General features: G+C 46.0%; 1 protein-coding gene across 1 annotated transcript in view; it reads left to right on the top strand.

Annotated features, from left to right (window-relative positions):
* Tcerg1l (transcription elongation regulator 1 like) overlaps nucleotides 1-18,173 on the top strand; it is a 184,150-nt gene extending 165,977 nt beyond the window's left edge. Inside the window, exons 10-12 of the mRNA XM_057779012.1 lie at nucleotides 9,391-9,480; nucleotides 13,799-13,917; nucleotides 17,293-18,173. Coding sequence (XP_057634995.1) covers nucleotides 9,391-9,480; nucleotides 13,799-13,917; nucleotides 17,293-17,449 — 366 coding nt within the window. The 3' untranslated portion in view covers nucleotides 17,450-18,173. The remainder of the gene's footprint in view (nucleotides 1-9,390; nucleotides 9,481-13,798; nucleotides 13,918-17,292) is intronic.
* Nucleotides 18,174-22,447: the final 4,274 nt, after the last annotated feature.

Raw genomic sequence — 22,447 nt, forward strand, 5'->3', positions numbered from 1 at the left:
GCTTATATAAAAGTCAAAAAGAGCAATAGGTATTTGAGAAGCAAGGGACCCATGTTGTGCCGATTGCAGAAGGTCCAAGAGCCCCTTCAGTTCTGGAGTAGCACAGGGCAATCTAAGCTTACAACACTGTCATAAAGCAATGCTACCGCCTGCAATACTCAGACTTTATAAAATATACCAGCCAGTTTCATAAGTCACTCATGCTCATGAGAGTTTGATAGCTCAGCTCAGGAGACTTCCAGCTGCTTAAAGAATGAGCCGTTAGAAAGGTCACACTTTATGGACTGAGTGATTAACAAGATTTTTCTATTGCATTTGCTGACTACTTAGTTCAGAAACCTGTGTGCTCATGGAGTGATGAAGCCAGGCATGGAGGATTTCTAATATCTTCAAAATACAGGACTCGGGTTTTCCCAGGGGATTATGGGCTAGGGAGGGGCTCTAGTTATGTGCTTTTGTAACCAGCAGGAAATGGCTCAATAAAGGTTTCTGTTTTATTTATTTAGTCCTTGTAAGAGCACAAATCACAGGGGAACTTTTTTTTAAAGCTCTATTTAATTGAATAGCAGGTTGCCGGATTTTCCCTTCCTATTTAACTGAGTCCACGGGAGACAGGGTGCTGGGAGTCTCTTCCTGTAGCATCCTTGGTGCTCAGTGCTGCTTATCCAGGGCTGGAAAGGGAAGTCCTTTGCATTGTGCTGGACCCAAGCAATGCAGGGGCTCAGACTTGCTTCTGGGTACTCCCAGAATCTGTCTGAAGGAGTGGGCCTTATGGACACTTATGGAGAGGCCCTGGAATTTGAGTTCACAATTATGTCAAAAACAAGAAAGGATTGATTAATAGGATACTCATTACATAGTGGTCATTGAACATACTGAACAGAGGGATCACTATGGAGCCCTTGTGAAGCCAGTGTGGAACAGACAGAGGCTCCTTAGTCAGTCAGCTTACAGCAGAGGGCACAGGGTACCCCTCCCACGTGTCTGCATATTGGTATAACCCTGCAGCCTGCTGCATGTCTGGTCCCTCTTCCTTTCCAGGTCACATTCACACATGACTACCATTCATTACAGATCTGGCAGCACCAGGATGGTGCTGAAAACATCGCTTGTTATCATGGTCACAGGAGAAGTGATCTGCATAGGTGGTCCAGAGGGCAGGCGCCTGTGCCAGCTACTGGTCCTTAAATTTGGGGGAGGGGGAGAATAGCTGCTCTGTGTTCTTGGTACTGGTCTTAAGTGTCTTGGGCATGGGACATGCTGATAAAATGAAATGACATAATGTAACAGGGAAGGAAGCTTGTTGGTTCCCAGCCCACCCAAAATAATCACACAGAAACCGTATTAATTAAAACACTGCTTGACCCATTAGCTCTAGCTTCTTATTGGCTAACTCTTATATTAATTTAACCCATTTCTATTAATCTGTATATCACCACATGGCAGTGGCTTGCCAGCAAAGATTCAGCACATCTATCTCAGGCGGCGGCTCCATGGTCTCTCTCTCTCTCTCTCTCTCTCACCACCCTTCTTTCTCCCAGCATTCAGTTCTACCTTCCCTGCCTACTTAAGTTCTGGCCTATCAACAGGCCAAGGCAGTTTATTTATTCATTAACCAAGACAAAAGGACCTCCCACATCAGTATAACCCATACTTATCAAAGAAAATAAAAGGTGAATATGCCAAATTGTTTGTCAGTAAATCAATCAATTTTCAGAAGAGTACTAAGAGAAAAGCAGCCCAAATCCTACCCTAAAACAATTATTTACCTGCAGAGTAAACTTAATTTCTTACCTTTCTCCCTAGTTTTCAAAGGATCAGTGATGGCACATATGTGTCGAATATGCATGGTCCTTCGGTTCCAGCCTCAGCACCCAAAAATACAAAATAAAGCTTAAAGAAACTTTAAAAAAATCAAGACTAAAGACTTTTATAGTATATCTGATACTGAGTTTCAATTGGACACAGTCGAACCAATTTCTTTTTTCAGTTAATACCATAAGATTCAACTTAATTTACAAACATATGTACATACTGTGTGTTCTTGTAAGCAGCTTATAATTAAATTAGTATAAACTGTTATGAAACATCCCCCCCCCCCGTGTGTGTGTGTGTGTGTGTGTGTTGGGGTGAGTGTTAGAGACCAATCCCAGAGCTTCACAAAATCCAAGCAAGCTCTCTACTTTGAGTTATATACCTAAGCCCCTGGAAAATACTTTTGATGAACAATGGAATATTTGATGAAATACCACTTATTATCAATCTAGAAAGCTGGGATCCATTTGGTGTATTTTCCAATGTTGCTATTTAAATAATATTCATTGACCCACACATATATAAATATGTGGCTATGTGTGTACCTCTGTGTGTGTGTGTGAGTGATTTATTTCCTTCTGAATATAAATATTTGACTTCTGCTATCACACTGTTTTTGAAGATGCTGTTCTAATTCAGTATAGTCTCCCACCAGCAAAGTCTGAGAAGTCCCTACGGTTTATTTTGCCAGCTCACCCAATCAGCACTGAATAGCAGGAAGGTTAAACATTTGCTACTTAGTATTTTTTAAGCCCTCTGGGTCCATTTGTTTCTGTTGGCCTCTATGCCCCTCATCCTTATTCCCTGGATCGGCTGCCCTGGGATTTGGCCATGTAGCGCCTCAGGTGTGACCCGGACCTTCTCTCTAGAAGAAATTGCAAACCATTGTGGAACTGTGGCCACTTGCTCGGATTTCAAGATAGGATAACAGTCTCTAAGGTGAAAATAATCCTCAGATCAAATGAAGCAGCTGTGTGTGGAATAGCCGTGTAAAAGTCTTTTTATAAAAAATAGAATCGCCAACGCTGTACAACACTGTGAGCACCAGAGGCAAGACTGAGAGTGCTGTGTCCCAGTGTGAAGACAGGGTATCCATGCTAGTGGCAGCCCTGCCCTGTGGTCCAGGACTTATTTCTCTACTTAGAGCTCATCTGGACTTTTCTGGACTCCAGGGACCATTCCTGCTTCTACTCCCTGAGCTATACTCACACCCAAGAAGAAACCCACTTCTCTAAATTAAATTCAGAGAAATCTCATGGAAACCTGGGCAGCTTCTGTCGGAATCTCCCATACACTGTGTACCACTGTGTTTACCAGCTTACCCATTCTGCACTCCTGCCTCAGATACACCAGTTATGCCAAACATTTGTGCCAGAGCTGTGCTTAAGAGACCTCAAACAGTGACCATGACTTCTGCTTCAGCAGTGGAGAAGGTGGCCTCCCACCCCAGGCCCGAGCCTTTGGTTCCATCGACAGCTGCCTGTACTTCTCAGGGACATCAGAGCCTAAAACAAAGGCTCCTGAAACTTGCTCTGGGACTCTATCACAGAGAGCAGCATTCCAAAGAAGCAAGATTCTGTTTCTACAAAACCTTTAGGGAGTTACGGCAGCTGAGAGGCCACAGGAAAGGACATTGGGAAGACACAGAGTACATAGCCAATGCTTCTCAAAGTCTGTGTGGAATTTGAATCTTTATGACACATTAATTACCTTTCTCGTTGCTGTAACACAATACTCGAACAAAGCAGCTAATGGAAGAGAAGGTTAATTTGAACAGACAATCTTCCAGAATAACCCCTTCAGCTGGAGACCACAAACACATGAGCTTGTAGGTATGTTATGTGTGGGCAGAGGGTGCATTTCACATTCAAATTTCAACAGAGCTGAAGGGAGAGACATTTGTGAGTCTTCTTCAGTGTGACCAAGTTTCCAGTGGTTTCTGTGTTCCTTCGGAGCCCTTCTGATCCATCCCGCAGGGAGGAAGGACTTCTGTATCCTTGCCTGAGAATCAGGAGGGGATAGAAGGGAGAAGACGGGCCAGCAAAGCACTGAGAAGAGAGGATTCGGGGACACATCCATGACCAAGAGACCCAGGGGTCTCTCAGCAGCCATAACCACAGGCCACTCTGCATACATGTCTGTTTTTCCTGTGTTTTTTAATCAATATAAAATAATTACCATATTTTTACAGTGAATAAAACTTTAATGATTCATTGTATTAGAGTCTAGGAAGGGGCTTGAAATACCAGTCCTTTTCTTTCTTTAGCCCTGCTCATGGGCCTGGGACTGAAGGAAAGGGTGAGCCCTTTGGGGAGACTGTGACAGAGGCAGGCTTTGCTTTAGAGGTCCATGGTACTGTCAGAAGTAGAGTGGCCTGGAGTCAGAACACTTCCTTGCAGGGTAGTTTGTAACTAATGAAGGAGAAGTCATTTCTAATTGGCTAAGTAGTTGAAGCCCAGTTTAAGGCGGGCATCTCAATGTACCAGGGAATCAAGAGAGACAAGACAGTGCTTGGTAATCAAATTTGGTAAGGAACATTAGTGTCTGAAGTAAATGGGTTTGTGTCTGAGATGGAAATAAAGTATTTGAAGAGGTTCCAGCTCCTGAATGCTAGTCCAGCTGTCAGTTGCCATCAGTGATGTCCAAAGATCACAGGCTTGAGCCCTGTGTATGGCAGAGGGGCAATACAGATACATGTAGAGATGCTGTAGGTCACAGACTCCTGCAGGAACGATTGGCACCCCAGTGCAGGCATCAGATGGGACTGCTAGTGCCTAGATCCTCTACCCTGCCAAGATCTCCTTATGGGCAGGAATTTATCATACAGCTACTACCTCGGTGCCAGCACTTTTTTCTCCCCCTGAGCATCTGGGATCCCCAGATTCTTTGTGGTCCAAGGATTGGAAAATACAAGACTTTTTAGCTGGAAAGATGAAAGGAATATTCTCTTTGCTATGACAGGGTGGTTAATGACAGCCCTGGTCACTCCCACACGCCTGCTCAGGTCTGACCCACATTAATAACCCCAGATGGCCGGGGGCTGTCAGTGGCGGATGAGACCTGCATCCTTGCACTTTTGGCCATCTCCAAACATGCCTGACTACTTTGTTTAAATGAAATCCATTTGTCTCAAAGCTGAATCATCCCCAGGAGTAGCACAAAATCCGATTTCCTCAGTTTCTGGAGAGGTTTGGCTAATGCTGGGATGGAGATGGAGTGATTTACTCTGGCTGCTCCTTGTAAATGCTCCCCTTCCAGACGGTACTTCTTTTCCATACACAAGTCCTCGATCACTCCCTGGAAGGTCTGATGGGGCCTCCCCTACTCATCTATAGACAGGAGAGCTGGGCGGCTGCCAGGCTTTGGCATACTTCGAAGGGTCTTGTCCTCTGCAAACTCTCTTTGCCTGGAGTGAACGCTTAGGAGTACATGGGGCCCACAAAAGACGCAGGTCACATCCAGGCTGTCTAGGGAGCAGCCACATTAAAGCTGAGAAGAGATGTAGGCTCCAACCAGGAGGTTGCTGGGTGCCCAGCTGAAGAGGTGATGAACTGAGGATTCAGATAGAGAGTTGTTGGTGAAGGCTCAGGCTGTGAGTGGGACAAAGGATGTTGGCTGAGGGGAACTACTTGGAGATGACTTTTTTTTTTACCCAAATACCAGGTGACCATTACCAGATGCTACAACCTGGGGTTGCTATCTTGCTACTCCATCTGGGAAACATTTCTGAATTTTTCTACAAGGTTGTCTTTACAGGTTGAACAAATGGGGATCTCAATACTATGAAAACCCAAGCTCCTGGAGCTGCAAACAGGCCACCGGCTTCTCCTGAATGGGGTATTTCCCTGTACCCGTGTCCTGTTCAGCACTAGCTCCTCAAGTCATAGTACCACACAGGGTCTGCAGTCTCGGGGACCCTCATACTAACCAGTTATTGCCCGGATGGCTCCTCAATGCCAGCTCCAATGCGATGGTTACGCCTTTCAGGGATGGCCATCCCTCCCCAGTCACAGCTAACCATGTGGCTCCCTCTCAGGGCCTGGCTGCAGGACACACAACTCTAGTTTCCTCTACTGTGGAAGTGATGAAGCATCTGGTGACTCAGACGGCAGAGACAAAGCAGAGGATACCCAACTGTCATCCTTAGGAAGAGTTGCTGGACGTAGAGAAAGGACCACTCACCTTGGGTCGTGAGGAACACTGTCTACATTCTCAGGGTTCTGATGACAGCAGGTGACACTGAGCATTGGGTTCTGTGAAAAGTGAGGAGAACTAGAACCACTAAGATTGTCCCACTGATATAGGCAGTAGTAGCCATCTACACAGTGACTTGACATGCTCAGGTCCTCTGGATATCAGAAGGGGTCACAGAGCGAGGCTACAGAGAGGACTGGGGAGGGGACACATGTCCCAGTCAGACACAGGGGAAACACCATGGGGAGTGGCCTAAATGGGATTGAAGAATTCAACCATTTGAGACCAAATCAAGGAACATGCTAGATAGTCAAGGAAGCATCAGGGGTCGAGAGGAGAGGGTAGTGACACTATCAGGAAAAGCAGAAGTAGTGGCCTGGGTCTCTGAACTCACAGGGTGGGTAGCATGCCAACGTGGTCCTATAGCTGAGCAGCCTCTTCCTTAGGTGTGGGTGGGGTATGTGGAGGATGATCCATGTTCTCAACCATGAGCTCTGGAGCTGAGACCCATGTGAACTCATGGGACCTGTCAGCATGGCCATGGGTGAGATGACCAGGTTGGTTTATCACTATAAATTGTAGCCAAAATACAAGTTTCTTTTTTTTCTTTTTTGCCTTCCTCGTGGATGACAGACTCCCCTGAGAAGCTTTATACATGTATTTTTATACCTCCTTCTAACACCTCTAGATCTCCTAAAATCTAGACACCCTGTCACAGTTGGGTATATGACCTACTCGATAGCCATCCTCAGCCCTCTCTGAAGGAACCTTCACAGGTGGTCCCCACAGTAGAATGAGCCCATCTGGCTGAGCTGGGTGAGTCTGGCCACAGCTCTGTCCATCATTGCTTTAGATTCTCCTATGGGAGTCACTCCCCCAGCCACTCTGCCTCTGTTCCCCATGACATCAACATTGTACCACATGCTTAGTCATGGAGAAAAGTCCTGTGTAGACTTGGGTCACTTTGCCAGTGAAAGGGTTAGTGGGATATACAGAAAGAATGCTGATTATTAAAGACAGAATTGTTGATGGAGAAGATCTCTCTGGCATGATGTACAAACATACATGTGTTGGTAGAAGTGGGTCCTCACTCAGGATTAGTCCTTTGTGCCTCTGTAACTGCTGTCCTTACAGGAGCCCAGTTTACCTTGGCTTGGGGTTTCAGAGGGATTTCTTCCACCCTAGTGGGGAGCCCATGAAAGAGCAGTTCTGTCCTTGGTGACAGGATTCTGTGGTCATTCATACCACCATGGAACAGGAAACAGCAGGAACCAGGGGTCCTGTTCAAAAGCCTCAAATGGTTCCTGCCATTCAAAGACATCCCATGGTAACCTACTTCCTCCAACTAGCTGCTGTCTCTGGAAGCTTCTATGGCCTCCACAAATGGCTCTGTGAATTGGGTAACACATGCTCAAAACACAAAAATCAAAACATCATGAATGGATTTTGTTGTGTTAACTTTCGGGGAGTTTTCCTCCCTTTCCTGCCCAGGATCCTACCCCTACCAGATCTCTATGGTTTCTCCAAGTGTGAGCCAGACATGATCTTTCTCATCCCATGGTCCTCAGGATAGCATTGAGGCTGTAACCATTTCAGAGTCTCCTGCATGAGTCACTGTGCCTGTGCTTGTCTCCAGCCTTCCAGAAGTTCTTACACCCCCCAACCTTGTCCAGCCCCTTGAATTCCCACCTTCTCATTAACTCATGAGTGTTGCCCTTCACAACCATGTACAGCTGACCCTGGAGCATCCTCCCAGCTTCCTTCCTCAGCCTGAATGAGTATCTGTGTTTCAGAATGGTCCTTGGGAGCCTCTTAGTTCCCTCATCTGTGTTACCCAAGACCAGGGCCTCTCTGATACCAGGGTCTTGATTTATTTTCTCTACATTCTCAGTACACAGCGTGGGGCCAAGGCAGAGTCAATATTAAGTCGATGTTTTTAAATGAACAAATTATTTTTAAATGACTTAAACATTCCCTTGTTTATCAGCTGAGAGTTTAGAGGCAAGAGTTGCTCGGCGGTGATGTACCAATGCCCAGGTGTTGGCTTTTATTTCTGTTCTCTGATTAAGAAAACCAGGACTTTTGAGAAGTTGGCTGATTGAAACGCTAAGACACGCAGTGCACAGAGGAGCCTGGAGCCTGGGAAAAACCAGCAAATGAAGTAATGCCTTCAAGGCAGGATAGGAGCATGGCAGATATCTGTGGCACAACCATAGAGCTCTCGGTAGCTGGAGTTGAAGTAGCTGAACAGCAATAAAAATAAGGCAGCACAGGACCGTGACTGGGGGGGGGGAGCCACACACCCCTCATCCTAGCTATAGAGAAAGGCTGAATAATAAGATACCAGAGATATGGAGGGATATCCCACCCAAAGGATTCCAAATCACCCATAGAGGCAGAGTATGATTTCCTACATGCATGGCATACTGCTCCTGCCAAAGTATAGTATGCAAAGTGCCAAAAAGTGACCTACCTGTCCAGGGGACACTGGGCCCACACCTCAGCCTGAGGCCTGGGTCCCATCAGCAGTGAGTCACAGGGATGGGGTAGACGGAAGCAGAACATTGGCTCTGCGGTCATCCCCCAACCTGAAGGAGTTCTGGAGAAGACCAGAGCAGCGTGCCTGCCCAGGACCAATCAGAAACAAGGAGAGTCTGGGAAATGACCCAATGTAGGGGAACTCAGCAAACATGAGACTCATTGTGCCACGAAACTCTAAGACAGAAAAAAAAATCAAGATAGCCAAAGAAATTCACATGATCTGGGGGCTTTTGTTTAAAATGGCCATCTAGTTTTTACAGTGCTTCGCCAAGCTCATTGATAGAAGATTCAATGATAAAGGACACCTGGAGGGAGATATGGGGACTTCCTGTAATAGTCTCCACATTTTCTATAAATCTGAAAACTACTGTAAAAAAAAAAAAAAAACAAAACAAGCAACCTTACTTTAAAAATAGAAAGAGAACAACTAAATGTAAATTTTAAAAGATCAGATGAAATTCCACCAAGACCAGACTGTTTGCAGACCTTCCTACACGGCTGTAGCATGCAGGGCTCTGAAAACTTCCAGGAGCCTCCTCTCACCATTCAAGACATGACAGTGAAATGCCTCGTGCTCGTCCTGCAGGAACCCATGCTTGTGGATCAGGGCAGGCTTCTGGAAGATACCAGTTGTGTCGGACATCTGGAAATTAAATTTTCTAATGTTTTTCATATTGATTTTCATGGTATGTTGGATGTGTCCCCCGCTCTTACCCAGCACACCTCTCTGAATCCATTGCACCTTAATGCTGCCTTTTTTTTTGAACCATTGATCATTTCAGCGCACTCCAGGCTCAGTATTGGATGCTAACAGCAGCTCTATCGAATATCTTTCTCCAGGTGTCAGCATTTTCTACTTGGGAGAAAGAACTGCATAAAATTGTGTTTGACCCACGATATCTCCTGCTAAACTCGGAGGAACGCAAGCAGGTAATGCTGGGGCGAGGTGAGATGGGGGCTGGAAACGGAGCTGAGAGGCTGCTTGGTTCCCTACCAGTCTGAGGGCTTGGGAGTGTCGCCATATGGACAGAGGAGGCTCAGGCCTGGAGCTGTTCTGCCTGGTAGTGACTCCTGCAGGGAATGACTGAGCCTAAGATGGAAGTGCAAAGCCTGGATCATTCCAAATGACTCAGTGTGTGGACAGCACCACCACCTACCTAAGGTGTTATATTGTTACAGGGAAACCAGGAGAGTCTAGGGAACAGAGTCAAGGAAAGGAAAAGATAGCGCTCCAGAAAACAGGTTCCAGAAAAGGTGAGGTTGACCTGGAGTGGACACACCAGGCTCTTTACAAGAATGACTTGCCAGAGGTCTGCTCAGGCTTATTGGTGAAGAACTTCACAGAGCCAACTCTGCCTTTCCAGATTCTATAGACAGAGGAATGATGGGGAGCCAGGGAGGGGCTGAGGGCATCACAACTTAGCTAAGGCTGTGAGGCAGAATGAAGGGAAGAACTATAAAGACAGAGAGCTGTACCCGTAGTCTCAGACCTGCCCAGACTCCTCGTGAGACCCTCCCACCCCCGTGTATATTCCTACACAAAGCACCTGAAGAAGAAGGAGGAGCTTCAGTGTTAGCAGAAAGGAGGGTCATTGCCAAGGATCTCCAGGAACCCAGTGATGTGCGAGCTGACAGATTCTTATCACGACCTGGACAAGTCATTGATATGCAACTTTATAGTCAAGTCTGTCAGTGGCTATAAGCAGACATGATATGGTGTAAATGAAGCCCCCAGGTGGTCTCAGGTAGCCTGGGACCCTATGTCCCCCCTGCTCCACAGCTAGCAACTCTTCCTCCAACAGATTGGGTGGGGGGCCCTGAACTGGCCAGCTAGAATCTCCACCTTTGTCCTTTCAGCAACTTGACATAGATTCTTTTCACAGAGTTTTTATTTTTTCCAGAAAAACTTTAAAGTATGTGAGGACACTAAGCCCATAATCTAGTGAGCTGAGTTTTGGTTACATGTGTTTTCTCCTATAGCTAAAGAAAACTTTAGATTTTAATAATTGATACTATTTCACCATTTTGTTGCATTATTAAAAAGCAAAAAATTCAATTGCGCTTTGTAGGAGGGAAAGCTCATCTACACCGTAAGATGCTGTGAGATCCCGAGGCAGCCTTGCCTTGTGTGTGAAGAGTCATTGCAAACAGCTAATGTGTCAAACCTGCCTATAAACATATAGGCTGTGCTTTTACAAAGAGCTGTTTTGTTTGTGTGTGTGTGTCGGGGCGGGGGTTGACTTTGCTTTCTTGTTGGTGTGTGTCTACTCGCTTTCTGCATGCCATTTATACCTTTTAGAGGCTAGCATCATTTCAGAAGTAGCTAAAAAATATAAGCCCTGTTGAGTTAGAGGCTCTCTGATAATTTCAGTTTGATCCTTAAGTGACATCCCTTAGGAGGTCTAGAAGAGCAAGTGCCCAGGAGGAAGGAGTTTGTTCGTAGACAGGACGTCAATAGCCATCATCTACTTCCTGGTGTCTAAGGACAGAACATTCTATATCAGATCAGCCCAGGAAGTTAGAGACTAGGCTTCCATAGACCCTGGTCAGAGAGAGCAGATGCCACCCTGAGAGGGCTGTCACATTTGTCCCTGCTTTGGGAGTCAACACTTGCCTAGGCATGGCTTCTGCATCTTGAATCATCTTATACCAAGAGTCCATTGTTTAGCCAAAATTTTCAGAAATCCCTGTGAAATTGCCAAGGAGGATGTCAGCACTGTCTTAATGTGCTGCAATGGGAAGGAAGCCAGCCTTGTGGTCTTCATGCTCCGGGTCCTCCGGAGAACATTCTGGTCTAATGCTCGTGTCCCTACTGCGATGGTACAATCAGTGGCATAGCAACCGCCTGTGAAGAAAGAGCAGTGTCTGGGCCTCTCTGAGAAAGCATAGTCCAGATTACAAATGGATTGGAGAACGAGCATCAAATGGAATACACACAGCCCTCCCGTGGCAATGTTTTCACAGGGGAAAGCTAAGGCTCCTGGTGTGAAGTTACCAGGGTTGCAAAGGAGATGGAGTGAGCCTAAACAGAGAACCAGGCCAGGGGAGTGCTAATCAGTCCGGTTTCTATGGTAACAAGAAGTTTTTCATTTTATTACACCAGAGCCTACGGAAAACGAGATAATGGCCAGTGCTCTCTTTTAAAAAGTCGTGCTCCAATTTGGGTAAAACTGGTGTAATTTGTTAGCGGGGAAATATATCTGCTATGTCGAGTTATGGCAGCTTAAATAAAGCAACAGAGGAAAAGGAGAAAAGGGAATAATTTGATTAGGTAGATAAACGATTCTAGGCAGGGAGGTGTGTGGGCATTTCTCCTACGTTCCGGTCCCACAGTCGGCCAACCTTTCTGCCCACATTTAAAATGAATAGAGCAAAACTTGGGTGATGATGGAGCCACGTGTTTTTATTTGGATAACGGCTCTGCATTTGCTTCTTCTATCTATTTAGATTAGAGGTCCGCTGGAGAGCACACTTCACTATTTGCCTTGAAGGTAAAATAAGCCAATTGTAGTCTTACTTAAATGTGTATGCACACGGTCAAAATTGAAGTTGCACTCGGTGAATATTTCACCTCTGTGCTGCCGAGTCCTCTGGAGGCAAGCAGTAGTTCCCGTATAACATCCTGTAAAAAGGATCCCTAGTCAAGAAGGGCTCTGAGCCAGGGGCATGGTTGCAAGCAGCATCAGGAAGCTAAGGCAGGGGCATCAAGGGAGTTCCAGGCCACCCAGGGCAGCAGAGTAAGACCCTGTTTCCCCCTCTTAAAATATAAGAAACAAAACAGACAGGTATGAAACCGTAAGATAACATCAGAACAGAGACAGTGATGGGTTTAAGGTACCATCTTTTCTATTCCCTCTCCCTTACCTGGCAGGGATGCTGGGGACCAGTGGACACCTCAGATTTACATGGATTGATATGGTCTGTACTGGTGAAATTGCAAGTGAATTTTTATTGATAGTTTTACTTGATAGTTTGATTATTTGATAGTTTGCATAAATATTTAAATGGTCTTCAGTTTAATTTTTCGTGTTCTGGATGCTTGGATAGCATTATGATTAGAACAGCTTTGTCCTTCCCGATCCTTGACTTTATGGTCATTCTACAAGCAATAATTTTTCTAATGTTAGAGCAATGCATAGTCTCCTTCTGACAAAAAGGAGCATTCGGGCTGTGCCTGTAACTTGGTTGATGGAATGCTTGCCTGCCCAGCATGCATGACATCCTGGGTTGCATCCCCAGCAGTACATATGTCAGGCAGGGGCTGTGACATACACCTGCAATCCTAGCATTCAGAAAGTGGAAGCGACAGGATCAGAAGCTCATAACAAGTTCAAAGTCAGGCTAGAGTAAACGAGATCCTGCCTCAAAAAAGGGAAACAGGCAGACAAGCAACAATAATGAAAGAACGGTCCATGGGAAGTAGCAAAGAGAAGGTTTATAATCTTAGGCAACACCTGATTCCCAAGAGAAAACAGTACAACACTATTTTCACAATACTGCTTTGGAGGGTTGAATGGATTTGCACACCAGACAGTATTCTTATGCTCTGGACTGGGAACAAGGTTTGCTGTTTCGTTATTCAAAATACACTTTTGGTCAGGTACTTTCCTTGGTAATTTCTATGCTGATGCTTGGTACAGTCTAGACATCTCTTGACATCCTTGAGAGAAGGCCCTGGTGGATCCTAAGCCTTCTTCATGCCCCAAAGTCCCACATGTAGAAGTAAGGTTTCCTGGAAACTAGAGCGTATGACTCAGAGATGCCAGAATTTTTATGTTTACAAATTTGTGTCATTTTCAGAGATTCTGTGGCCAATTGCAGAACCACAGGAAAGGGGTATAGTAGATTAAGATGCTTTGACGATGATGTGAGTGCTGGTAGGTTATGTGTCCTGCAAACATCAGAGTACAAAATAAGGAGGGGATGCAGCTGAAGGGTTCCTAGCTTCTGGAACATGACAGAGCTGTCCAAATCTGTTCCAGGACTCCTGATTGATAGTTGGCCCAGAAACATTGGCTGTGTGGAAGAAGCACACTGTACCTTGTGGGAACTGGGGTTTGTTCCTTAGAGTCCACAGTCTTGTGGACAATATTATAATACTGGAGTTTCGCTTATAGATCTTATAGCTAGGACAAAGAACCACTTTCCTCAGATGCTGGACTTTTTTTGTGCTGGTTGAGGATATAGGAATTTATTTCTCACATTCAATTTTATGATGGTTTTCTTCCATGCATGTATGTGTTTTAAGATATTTGAACAGTTCGTCAAGACAAGAATAAAAGAAGAATACAAGGAAAGGAAAAGTAAATTACTGCTAGCCAAAGAAGAATTCAAGAAACTTCTAGAAGAATCTAAAGTATCACCCAGGTATGGAAAGAGACATACACCAGTTGTTTTGTGGGGCCAGAAATGTGTCATTATTGCAGAACTTACTTCATTACATCTAATATTTCAAAGACATTGAAACATTTACTCTAAAGACCTGTTCACAACAGAACACTTGGGAAGCTGGTACTTCTCAGTCTGGCAGACATTGTGATTTGTTGGGGAATCCCCCATAGTCTTTGTACTTCTGCTGTAGACTTCAAAAGGTCAGTGGCCCCCACTCTGTGATCCAGTCTCTGTCTCTGTCCTGTCTCTGTCTCTTCAATGGTATGGTATAGAAGTGAGCAGGGCTACACCTAACTTACAACATGGGGCCCAAACTCCAGTCCTCATGCCTGATTAGTCAGCACTCTTAACTACAGAGGCATCTCGCCAGCCTATATATTTTTATTTAAATGGTAACTAGCAACATTATATTTGAAGTGAATATTAGTTGTTCTTTTCTGCAAAGACATGGACATTCATAGTATGGTCTGTAATGTGTTTGGTCCATATTTGAGTTCACAGTTAATATTGACTGCACATTGCTCCCCAAATCATTCTAGCTATCCAGAGGATAGAGTTGAATGCAGCTGGAACCTCAGTGGATGCCAAGAAAAAAACAAATCTATGCCTAGTCATCTGTAAGGGTGGTTTCCAGTCAAAGAGCCTCGAGTACTGGGTCAGTTTCTGGCCTCGCTTATCTACCCAGGAGTGGTCATGAGAGGAAGGCAGGCACAGAAGTGGTTTGGAATCTCCTTCTGGAACCGTTTTTAAGTTCTGGTCTAACCAGACTCGGGGATAAGGAGCTAGACATTCATGTGTTTTTATGGTCTCATCTGGATGGAGGTAACGATACTGACCTCGAAAATTGACGGAGAGGATAGCATGAAGTCTTGTTGTGTGGCCCTTACTCCCTGAGCAGCCCAAGACACTCAACAGTGCTAGCTGTCACCTTGCTTTGCTGTTGAAGGCTTTAGCTGATATTCTCTGCTCCTCATTGGTAGGTGCTAGTGTCAATCCTGAAACCTCACAATATGTCCTGAAGATAGAGGGGGCATAGGGTGTACTTATTGGAGAAAGATCTCACATACAACTCACACATACACACCCATTGCACACATTATAAACATACCTCATGTGTCACATGTATCACAAACACACACACCATACCCCACAACACACACATATACACATATCACACTCATCATGTACCCTCCATCTTACAATAGCATTCACACAACTCACTATACATACGTATACCCATCACACATACCCCACCACAAACATCACATACCCACACAGCCCACAACAAATGTATACACACAAGACATCTAATTACCTTCTCCTCATTACACACAAACACATACCATATACCTCATTACATAAACATCACACAATACATTCCCAACACATCGTACAGACACACACAGAACATGAGTAAGAAAAATCAAACGGGCTTAAACTCTTATTTAAATCCTAGATTTCTTCTTCAGCAGTGCTGTAGGTAAATGTTGCTGTGTGTTTAAGGGATACAGCGTGACTTGTGGGGAACACACAGACAGTAAAATGCTTACTACAGTGGAATATATTTGAATATTTTAATGCATACTGGGCATATATTACTTTCGTAATTAGAAAGCTGTTTATAACTTTTAAAGAAGCCAGATCTGCTTCTAGGATGTCCCTTTTCTCTTCCCTCATGGTCACCTTGTTCTCCTAAGAGGTAGACATGTCAGTCTTGGGGTGGGCTTAGCCCAGCCTATTTTGAGTGTTTTCAGAAGTAGCTGCTCTGGCCTCTAGTGCTCTTGGCTACTTACTGTTCATGCTGACTCTGATGGCCTGTCTCAAGTCCCTCCTGAGAACCTGCGGGACCAGAGCAGCAAGGGGCCAATCTCACGTACTTGGGTAGCTTAGCGTACATTCCTCCCTGATCAGATATACCTGTGGGGCACAGGGAAGGCTGGTGCCAACTTGTTGTGGCTACAGGTGCATGGCCATCACTCTGATGACCTTCTGAACTTCCCAGATCCAGCAGAAAGCCAGCACTACCCCTCAACATAGCTGAGATACAGCTGTCATTCTCCTCCCCTTCTATGACGTTTCTCTGCAGAGATGCCGCAAAGGTGATCTGGGTGGGAGCATCATGGGCTGTCAACCTGGAAAAGGCCTTAACAAAAGTGGGAGGCTAGCACAGCTGTTACCCGACTAGAGGAAGAAGCAGGGACGTGGGAATGGAGGGGGAACGAGGGAGTGAAGAAGAGGGAAGCCAGAGAAAGACACTTTCCTTTCAGAGAACCCATTAAGCAAGTGCTCCCTGTGGGCAGAGCAAGGAGCTAGCAGCGGGGTGAGGATGGAAAGAGGACAATGCAGATCCAAGTCCTAGGACCGTTCTTTTAACAGCCATACCCATGTGCTCTTGTGATTTGTGTGTGAATGACTAAAAGCTGCAATAATTTAACACAATAATTACATGTGTGGAGGAAAATGTAAACTTCTCTATAAAGACAATTGAGCAAGAAAACAATGGTTTCCTGAACAAAGAGTGATTTTCTATGCACACTGTGTGTTCACAGTCAACCATCTTCCATGGTGGGGACTCTGGGTGACAGACACAGAATAACTGTGACCAGGTGGAGGGCTGGTTGACTAGTGCCAGATCCTGGGCTCTTGCCCCGTCTGAATCTGCCACTCCTGGAAGCTCCATGTTGGAGCCGTGCGGGTTGGGACCCCAGCCTCTCCAGATTCTGGTGTAGCTCTTAAGACCTTAAGTTTCCATGGCTGGTAGATCTGTCTTTACTGATCAGGTAGGGATGGCCTCTGAGGCTTCCTCAGAGGATCCCTCGTCTGGAGACAGGATGTTTGCTGCACGGAGAACCAAACACTTCCTACCTGCTGGCCGTGGTTTGATACTCAGTGTCAGCAGAGAGTAGAGAGCCAAGCAGATAACAGTGTCCCTACCACAGTGCAGGAAGGTCCAGTTACATTCCATGTGAAGGGACCCAAAAGAGTGTTTCATCACTCTCTGGGTCTCTAGAGGACACGAGCTTCCCAAAGAAGACCAGGGCTCCTAAGGAAGAATGGGTACCAACTAGGAGAATGGGGGATGGGGAAGCCTTGTTACACAGTACCAGTATGTGTGATGTCCTATAGCAGGAGGAAGCTCATTGAGAGGTCAGAGCCGAGGCATGCATGACTCCAGCAGCATTAGAGACAGGTCTCCTGAGGCCAGAGATATAGGCAAGAGTCAAATCAGGACCCAGCCCCTCTCAGCCTGTTAGCTGGCAGGAGTCCTGTCCCAGGGAGCTTGTTTGTCCTGTTGAGGGAAAACAGGCCTCCTTTTCTAGGAAGAAGTCTCAGAAATTCTTTGTCTTTCAGGACCACATTTAAAGAGTTTGCCGAGAAGTACGGCCGGGATCAGAGGTTTCGGCTTGTTCAGAAGCGGAAGGATCAGGAGCACTTTTTCAACCAGTTCATACTTATTCTAAAGAAACGGGACAAGGAAAACAGACTCAGGCTCCGGAAAATGAGATGAGTCTGCACAACGCAATATGACAACAGGCAGCTGAGTGTGCGCATGAGGAGAGAGACAGGAGGTGGCGGTGGCCGGCTGCTCTGCACAGCCCAGGCAGCCAGGGCGCCGGATGTTCTCAGAGAATTACTGTTTCATATTGAAGCTCCCTCTTTTGTACATTGTTCCCAGTTTGATGCATTTCTAATTGCCATGAGATGTGGAGTCCTTAAGTGTTTTAATTATGCAAATTACTTGTAATATACACAAATTATAAACCCACTGCAGGTTTGTGGCAAGGAAGAAGCAGGAAATGTTCGTTGTCATCTCGAGGTGCTGCTTCCACTCAGAAGGACTGTCTAGAACTTCCCCGAGAGTTTTGTGAGTCACCCCTTTGTGCAGACCTCCCGTGGTGTTCCTAGGTCAAGGCCCCTTGTTTCCTGAGTAGTAGAAATGGGTCCCCTTATTCATCACAGTGACAACCAGACATTTGACACCCTTGTGGATCGTGATCATCTGCAGGTGGCTAAGTGTGACTGGCTTCTCTGAAAATGTGTCCCGGCCAGCGGAAAAGGGAGCCACGCCGGCTGTCAGAGGTCCTTCTTAAAAAGAATTATTTTGTACAAAATCATCATATTACTATTTGAGTTATTTTTATTGTATGCCCAAAGTTTGCATGAGATTTTTCTCATCATCTTTGTATAAGATTTTAAAGTTTTTTTTAATCAATAAATATTTTAAACCAGCATGTTTTCTGGCTGAGGCTCCTATCACCATCTTAGGCTGCAAAAATGTGTCAACTGCAGACTTTGGGATTCGAAAGATTCCAGAGGGAGGCAAGTGCATGCTGTGCTGTGTCAGGATACAGGAACAGACTCTGACCCTTACACCTGCCCAGGTCGGGCCCTGATTTCCTTATATCTGCCCAGAACGGGCCCTGATTTCCTTATACCTGCCTGGGTAGACCCTGATTCCCTTATACCTGCCTGGGTAGACCCTGATTCCCTTATACCTGCCTGGACAGACTGACTCCCTACATCTGCCTGAATAGTCCTCTGAATTCCTTATACCTGCCTGGGACAGACCCAGACCCCCTCCCCCTTGCCAGCCTGGGACAGACTGACTCCCTATACCTGCCTGCTGCTATGGACTGGAACAAGCCCTGGTAAAATCTCAGCAGACTAGTTCTTTCTATTGTTGAATGGCAGCTTATTAACTTCAAGTCTATGGAGTCCCTCTTCCGAGAGGATGCCTTTGCTCCACACTGAACACCGACAGCCTCCTCAGCTCCCTTCCTGTAGTGCTCACACATGTTAGAACGCACTTCGCGGTGGTAGCATCTACACCACATGGTGAGTTTTAATTTTCACACCTATGCCCTTCAACCTTTCAGCCCTCTCTACTGAGGGACTTGTGGCCCCTCCTGAGGTTCATGATCTACAGTCGAAGGCAGGTTTTGCAGGTGCTGGTGCAGTCAGCACACCAGTGGACGTCCAGGACAGAAGACCGCCCTGTGACTTGAACGGGACTTTTTAAAAGAAAGAATTGCTGATACCAGAGATGCATAGGATCATGGGGTCTATGTTCAGGGAATACTGGATAATGGTAGCCTGGCAGGTGACCAGAATAGCTGTTCCCTATCGGCCATGGCTGTGGTACTGCCTACCTGGAGAGGTTATAAGCCTGGCTTAAAGAGAATCAGATAAGCCACGTGTGGTCATGCTGGTCAGAACTTGGTGAAATTTCACCCCAGAACCTGGGAGAGCCACTCACGTATTTCTGTCTCATTGGGGAGACTCTATCCCAATCTGCCTAAGCTAGGTGTCAGGGTGGGGATGTTGCAACCCCTAGGAGATGATGTCTTCTGAGTTTTGGGGACAGGGGCTAGAGAAACAGTGGAGGTTTCAGGGGCTCATTTTGGATCAGGGGAGCTCCAGGGTCCCTGTGTTTGGAAAAGTATCTCTCTTTTCCACATGGGGTAGTATTCACTTAAACACCACTGAGTTCTCACTTGCCAGTGAGACTGGCAGCGCGAGCACAGAACACCAAATCTACAATCTGAATGCAGTTTTTAGATGTGTCTCATCCACCCAGTGTAGTGTAGGATTTGCTTAACATGTGAACAGGTTATATAAAATGGAAAGGGTCAACAGGGCTGGGTCTGAGCACCTCTGGAAGCCGTCAGTCCACTCTACTCCCACCTCTGGACTTGCCCCTCTAATGAGGACCACTCTCTCTGCACCCACACCTCTGCTTCAGTTGGGCTCTTTGTCATCTTCTGACAACAGGAAAAGTACAAGGTAAGATTGATGGGCAAACCTCTTACAGTGCTGGCTAGCAGGGGAGGCCTCGGATCCCATGGTAAAGGGAAAATCCCATTGTGGATGTACCCTCAGGCTTATCAAAGTGGCAATTTTGCAAGCAGTGCCATCTATTCTGTGAAAGAAAACTTTGGCATATTGACCATGATTAATGATGCTCGCTAAGTATTTGGGGAGCATGAGATTTAAGATCAGGGATGAAGAGATCTGGGGAAAGTAGATCTGAATTTCATTGCTATCACAAAATGCCCGAGTCTGAGTTACTTGTAAAGCAAAGATGTTTGCTTAGCTCTCAGTTCTAAAGGGACAGTGATGCAGGCTTCTTCCTATAGGTTTCAGTGTAGACAGAATTACAATGTCAGGATTGTATGGGAAAGAGAAAATTAAACTGAAAGACAAAAAAAAATCAGAGAGTGGAACAAAGCCAACAATCCTGTTTAACAGCCGTCATCCAGCAAGAACTAACTATATGGTCTCCAAAAGCCTGGCTCCCACTACCTAATGGCTTCCCACTGGGCATAGTCTCCTCTTAAAGGAGCCATGACACCTCTACACTGTCACATGGAGGAACCAAGCTTCAACACATGAACCCTGGGTGACATGCCCATCTCCACCCAAACCACAACTGACATGGGACACAATGTGGAGAGGCTTATGTCCATGGGCTTGAGGGATCCAAATGCCAGGTGCACACAGTGAAGGGTCCTGTGACAGCTGGGCTTTGATCATGGAGTCACATGTACAAGTCACACGGTCCATCATGGCTGGGTAGCATGTTTAACAGTCCATGAGTGGGAGTCCCCTTCCCTCCAGAAGACAGTTTCTCCTCACAGCTCTACTTTATTAAAATGCAAATCTTTTTCATCATGGTTTTCCATTGTGTTTTTTACATCATAAATATCATCACCACCACCATTATACTTAGTTGCATACTTCCATCCACAGAGAAGGAACAACTCCATCCTGCTCAGAGCCTTCTTTCTTGAAGAATTTTTCAAACAGTAAAGTAGTTGCGCTAATGGGCTCTTGGCCACCCAACTAACTGACATCCCGTGTGCCCTGTCTACCAGATGTGCAGCTCTGCTGTGCCTGGAAGGGCTTCCAGAGTCCTGGTCTCAGTGAGGCTATTGCTGCCCTACAGGACATGTGCACGCCTCACACTGGTTACCTACACCCAGAGCTGACTTCCATGGTCCAGCCTCCACACCTACAGGAAAGTGGCCCTTCATTCCTCACCACCCCTAATCTGCCTATTGAATTTCAATGTCACTGCTGAACATGGAGAGTTTGAAGAGCCTACTGTGCCAGTGTAGAAGAAGCCACCATGGCTCTTGGGGTTCCCTGGCCCCTCAGAAGCTCCTGGCGCTGAGGTAGAATGTAGAGAATGAGGTGGCTATGGGACAGCAGGAGCCATTTTAATTACCAAGACATGAGCATCCCAATCAGTGCATACTGCAGACAAAGCATGTGTAGACCCATGAGATTTGCCAGGAGTCCTCAGCCCCATTCTTGGTGTTGAGCACTGACTGGATAGCTGGAAGTCAACAAACTCTGACAACTGGAGGTGCCCAGGGCGACAGAGTATCGACTACCTTTGCAATTCTCACATTCATCTTTAGAAGTGAGTCATGAGAGATGATTTTGCCTTAATGTCTCTCCCTTCTTTCTCCTATTATCACATGGAAGCTGACCATGTGACTTTAGTGGGTGACTGAGTCGGCCTTGCTTTACTGTGAGACTCAGTCTCTGACTGGATTTTTTCCCTGAGTCAGGGCCACAGGTTTGTGATCATCAGTGGCAGAGAATACCCCAGAGGAGAAGGCCAGACCTATCATGTGATCTGTCCCCCAGATTACTCTCCTGGCCTCTTCTCTGATGCTCATGGTTGAGGAGTTTCATGTCATCAGCTTCAGTCCTAGAGGTTTCTGGGTCTAGCAACAGTGGAAGCAGAATGGATGTGGGAGAAGAAGAAAGCTTTGGAGTTGGTGGTATCTCCCCACAACCTGAATGCCCTGGTCAAAGTTCTCTAAGCAACTGTCTGTCACACAGTGGGACTCTGCAAGGGAAGGTTACCATTCCTGCTCCTTCAGTACCTCATCCCCTGAGGACTCTGTCATCCGTGACTTTTTCAGTTCCGGTTCCATTTCTGCTATAAGCAATGCTCCATTGAGCCTTCTCAAATGGTGCTTGTGTAGAAACTGTCTGCTTGCTGTCAGGCCTGACCAGTGCCGCCACCATGGGCCCCAGAACTGTTATCATCACAGGCAGCAGTGAGTGCCACACACTCGAGACCACTTGGTGTCATTTGAATTAGTGTCAACAGGACATGGAAAGGATCGGATCATGTGTTTATGACCTCAGTGACGGACAGAACACAAAGACAACAGTTTGCAGGCACCCTGACCCACGAGAAAGCAGCTGCAGCCTGTGTTTATCTACATGTGTGGGAGCTAACATATTTTGTATACATAAATATGCCTGCAATTCTAAGAAACTCTTTAAGTCATAGAGAGGTGCTAGAAGCAGCTCCTCTGTATTCATGCCCATCTGTGGATCGTTTGGCATGTGTATGATGGAGAAGAGCTCAGCTGTAATCAGATGTGCACCCAGGGAGGGAAGGGTGCGCTCTATAAATCCACGGGAATACACATGTCAGTGATATTGAAGTCCTCGTTCTCCTTTCAGGGCTGCAGGTGTGCCT

Source organism: Chionomys nivalis, chromosome 8 (assembly GCF_950005125.1).
Source record: "Chionomys nivalis chromosome 8, mChiNiv1.1, whole genome shotgun sequence".
NCBI lineage: Eukaryota > Metazoa > Chordata > Mammalia > Rodentia > Cricetidae > Chionomys > Chionomys nivalis.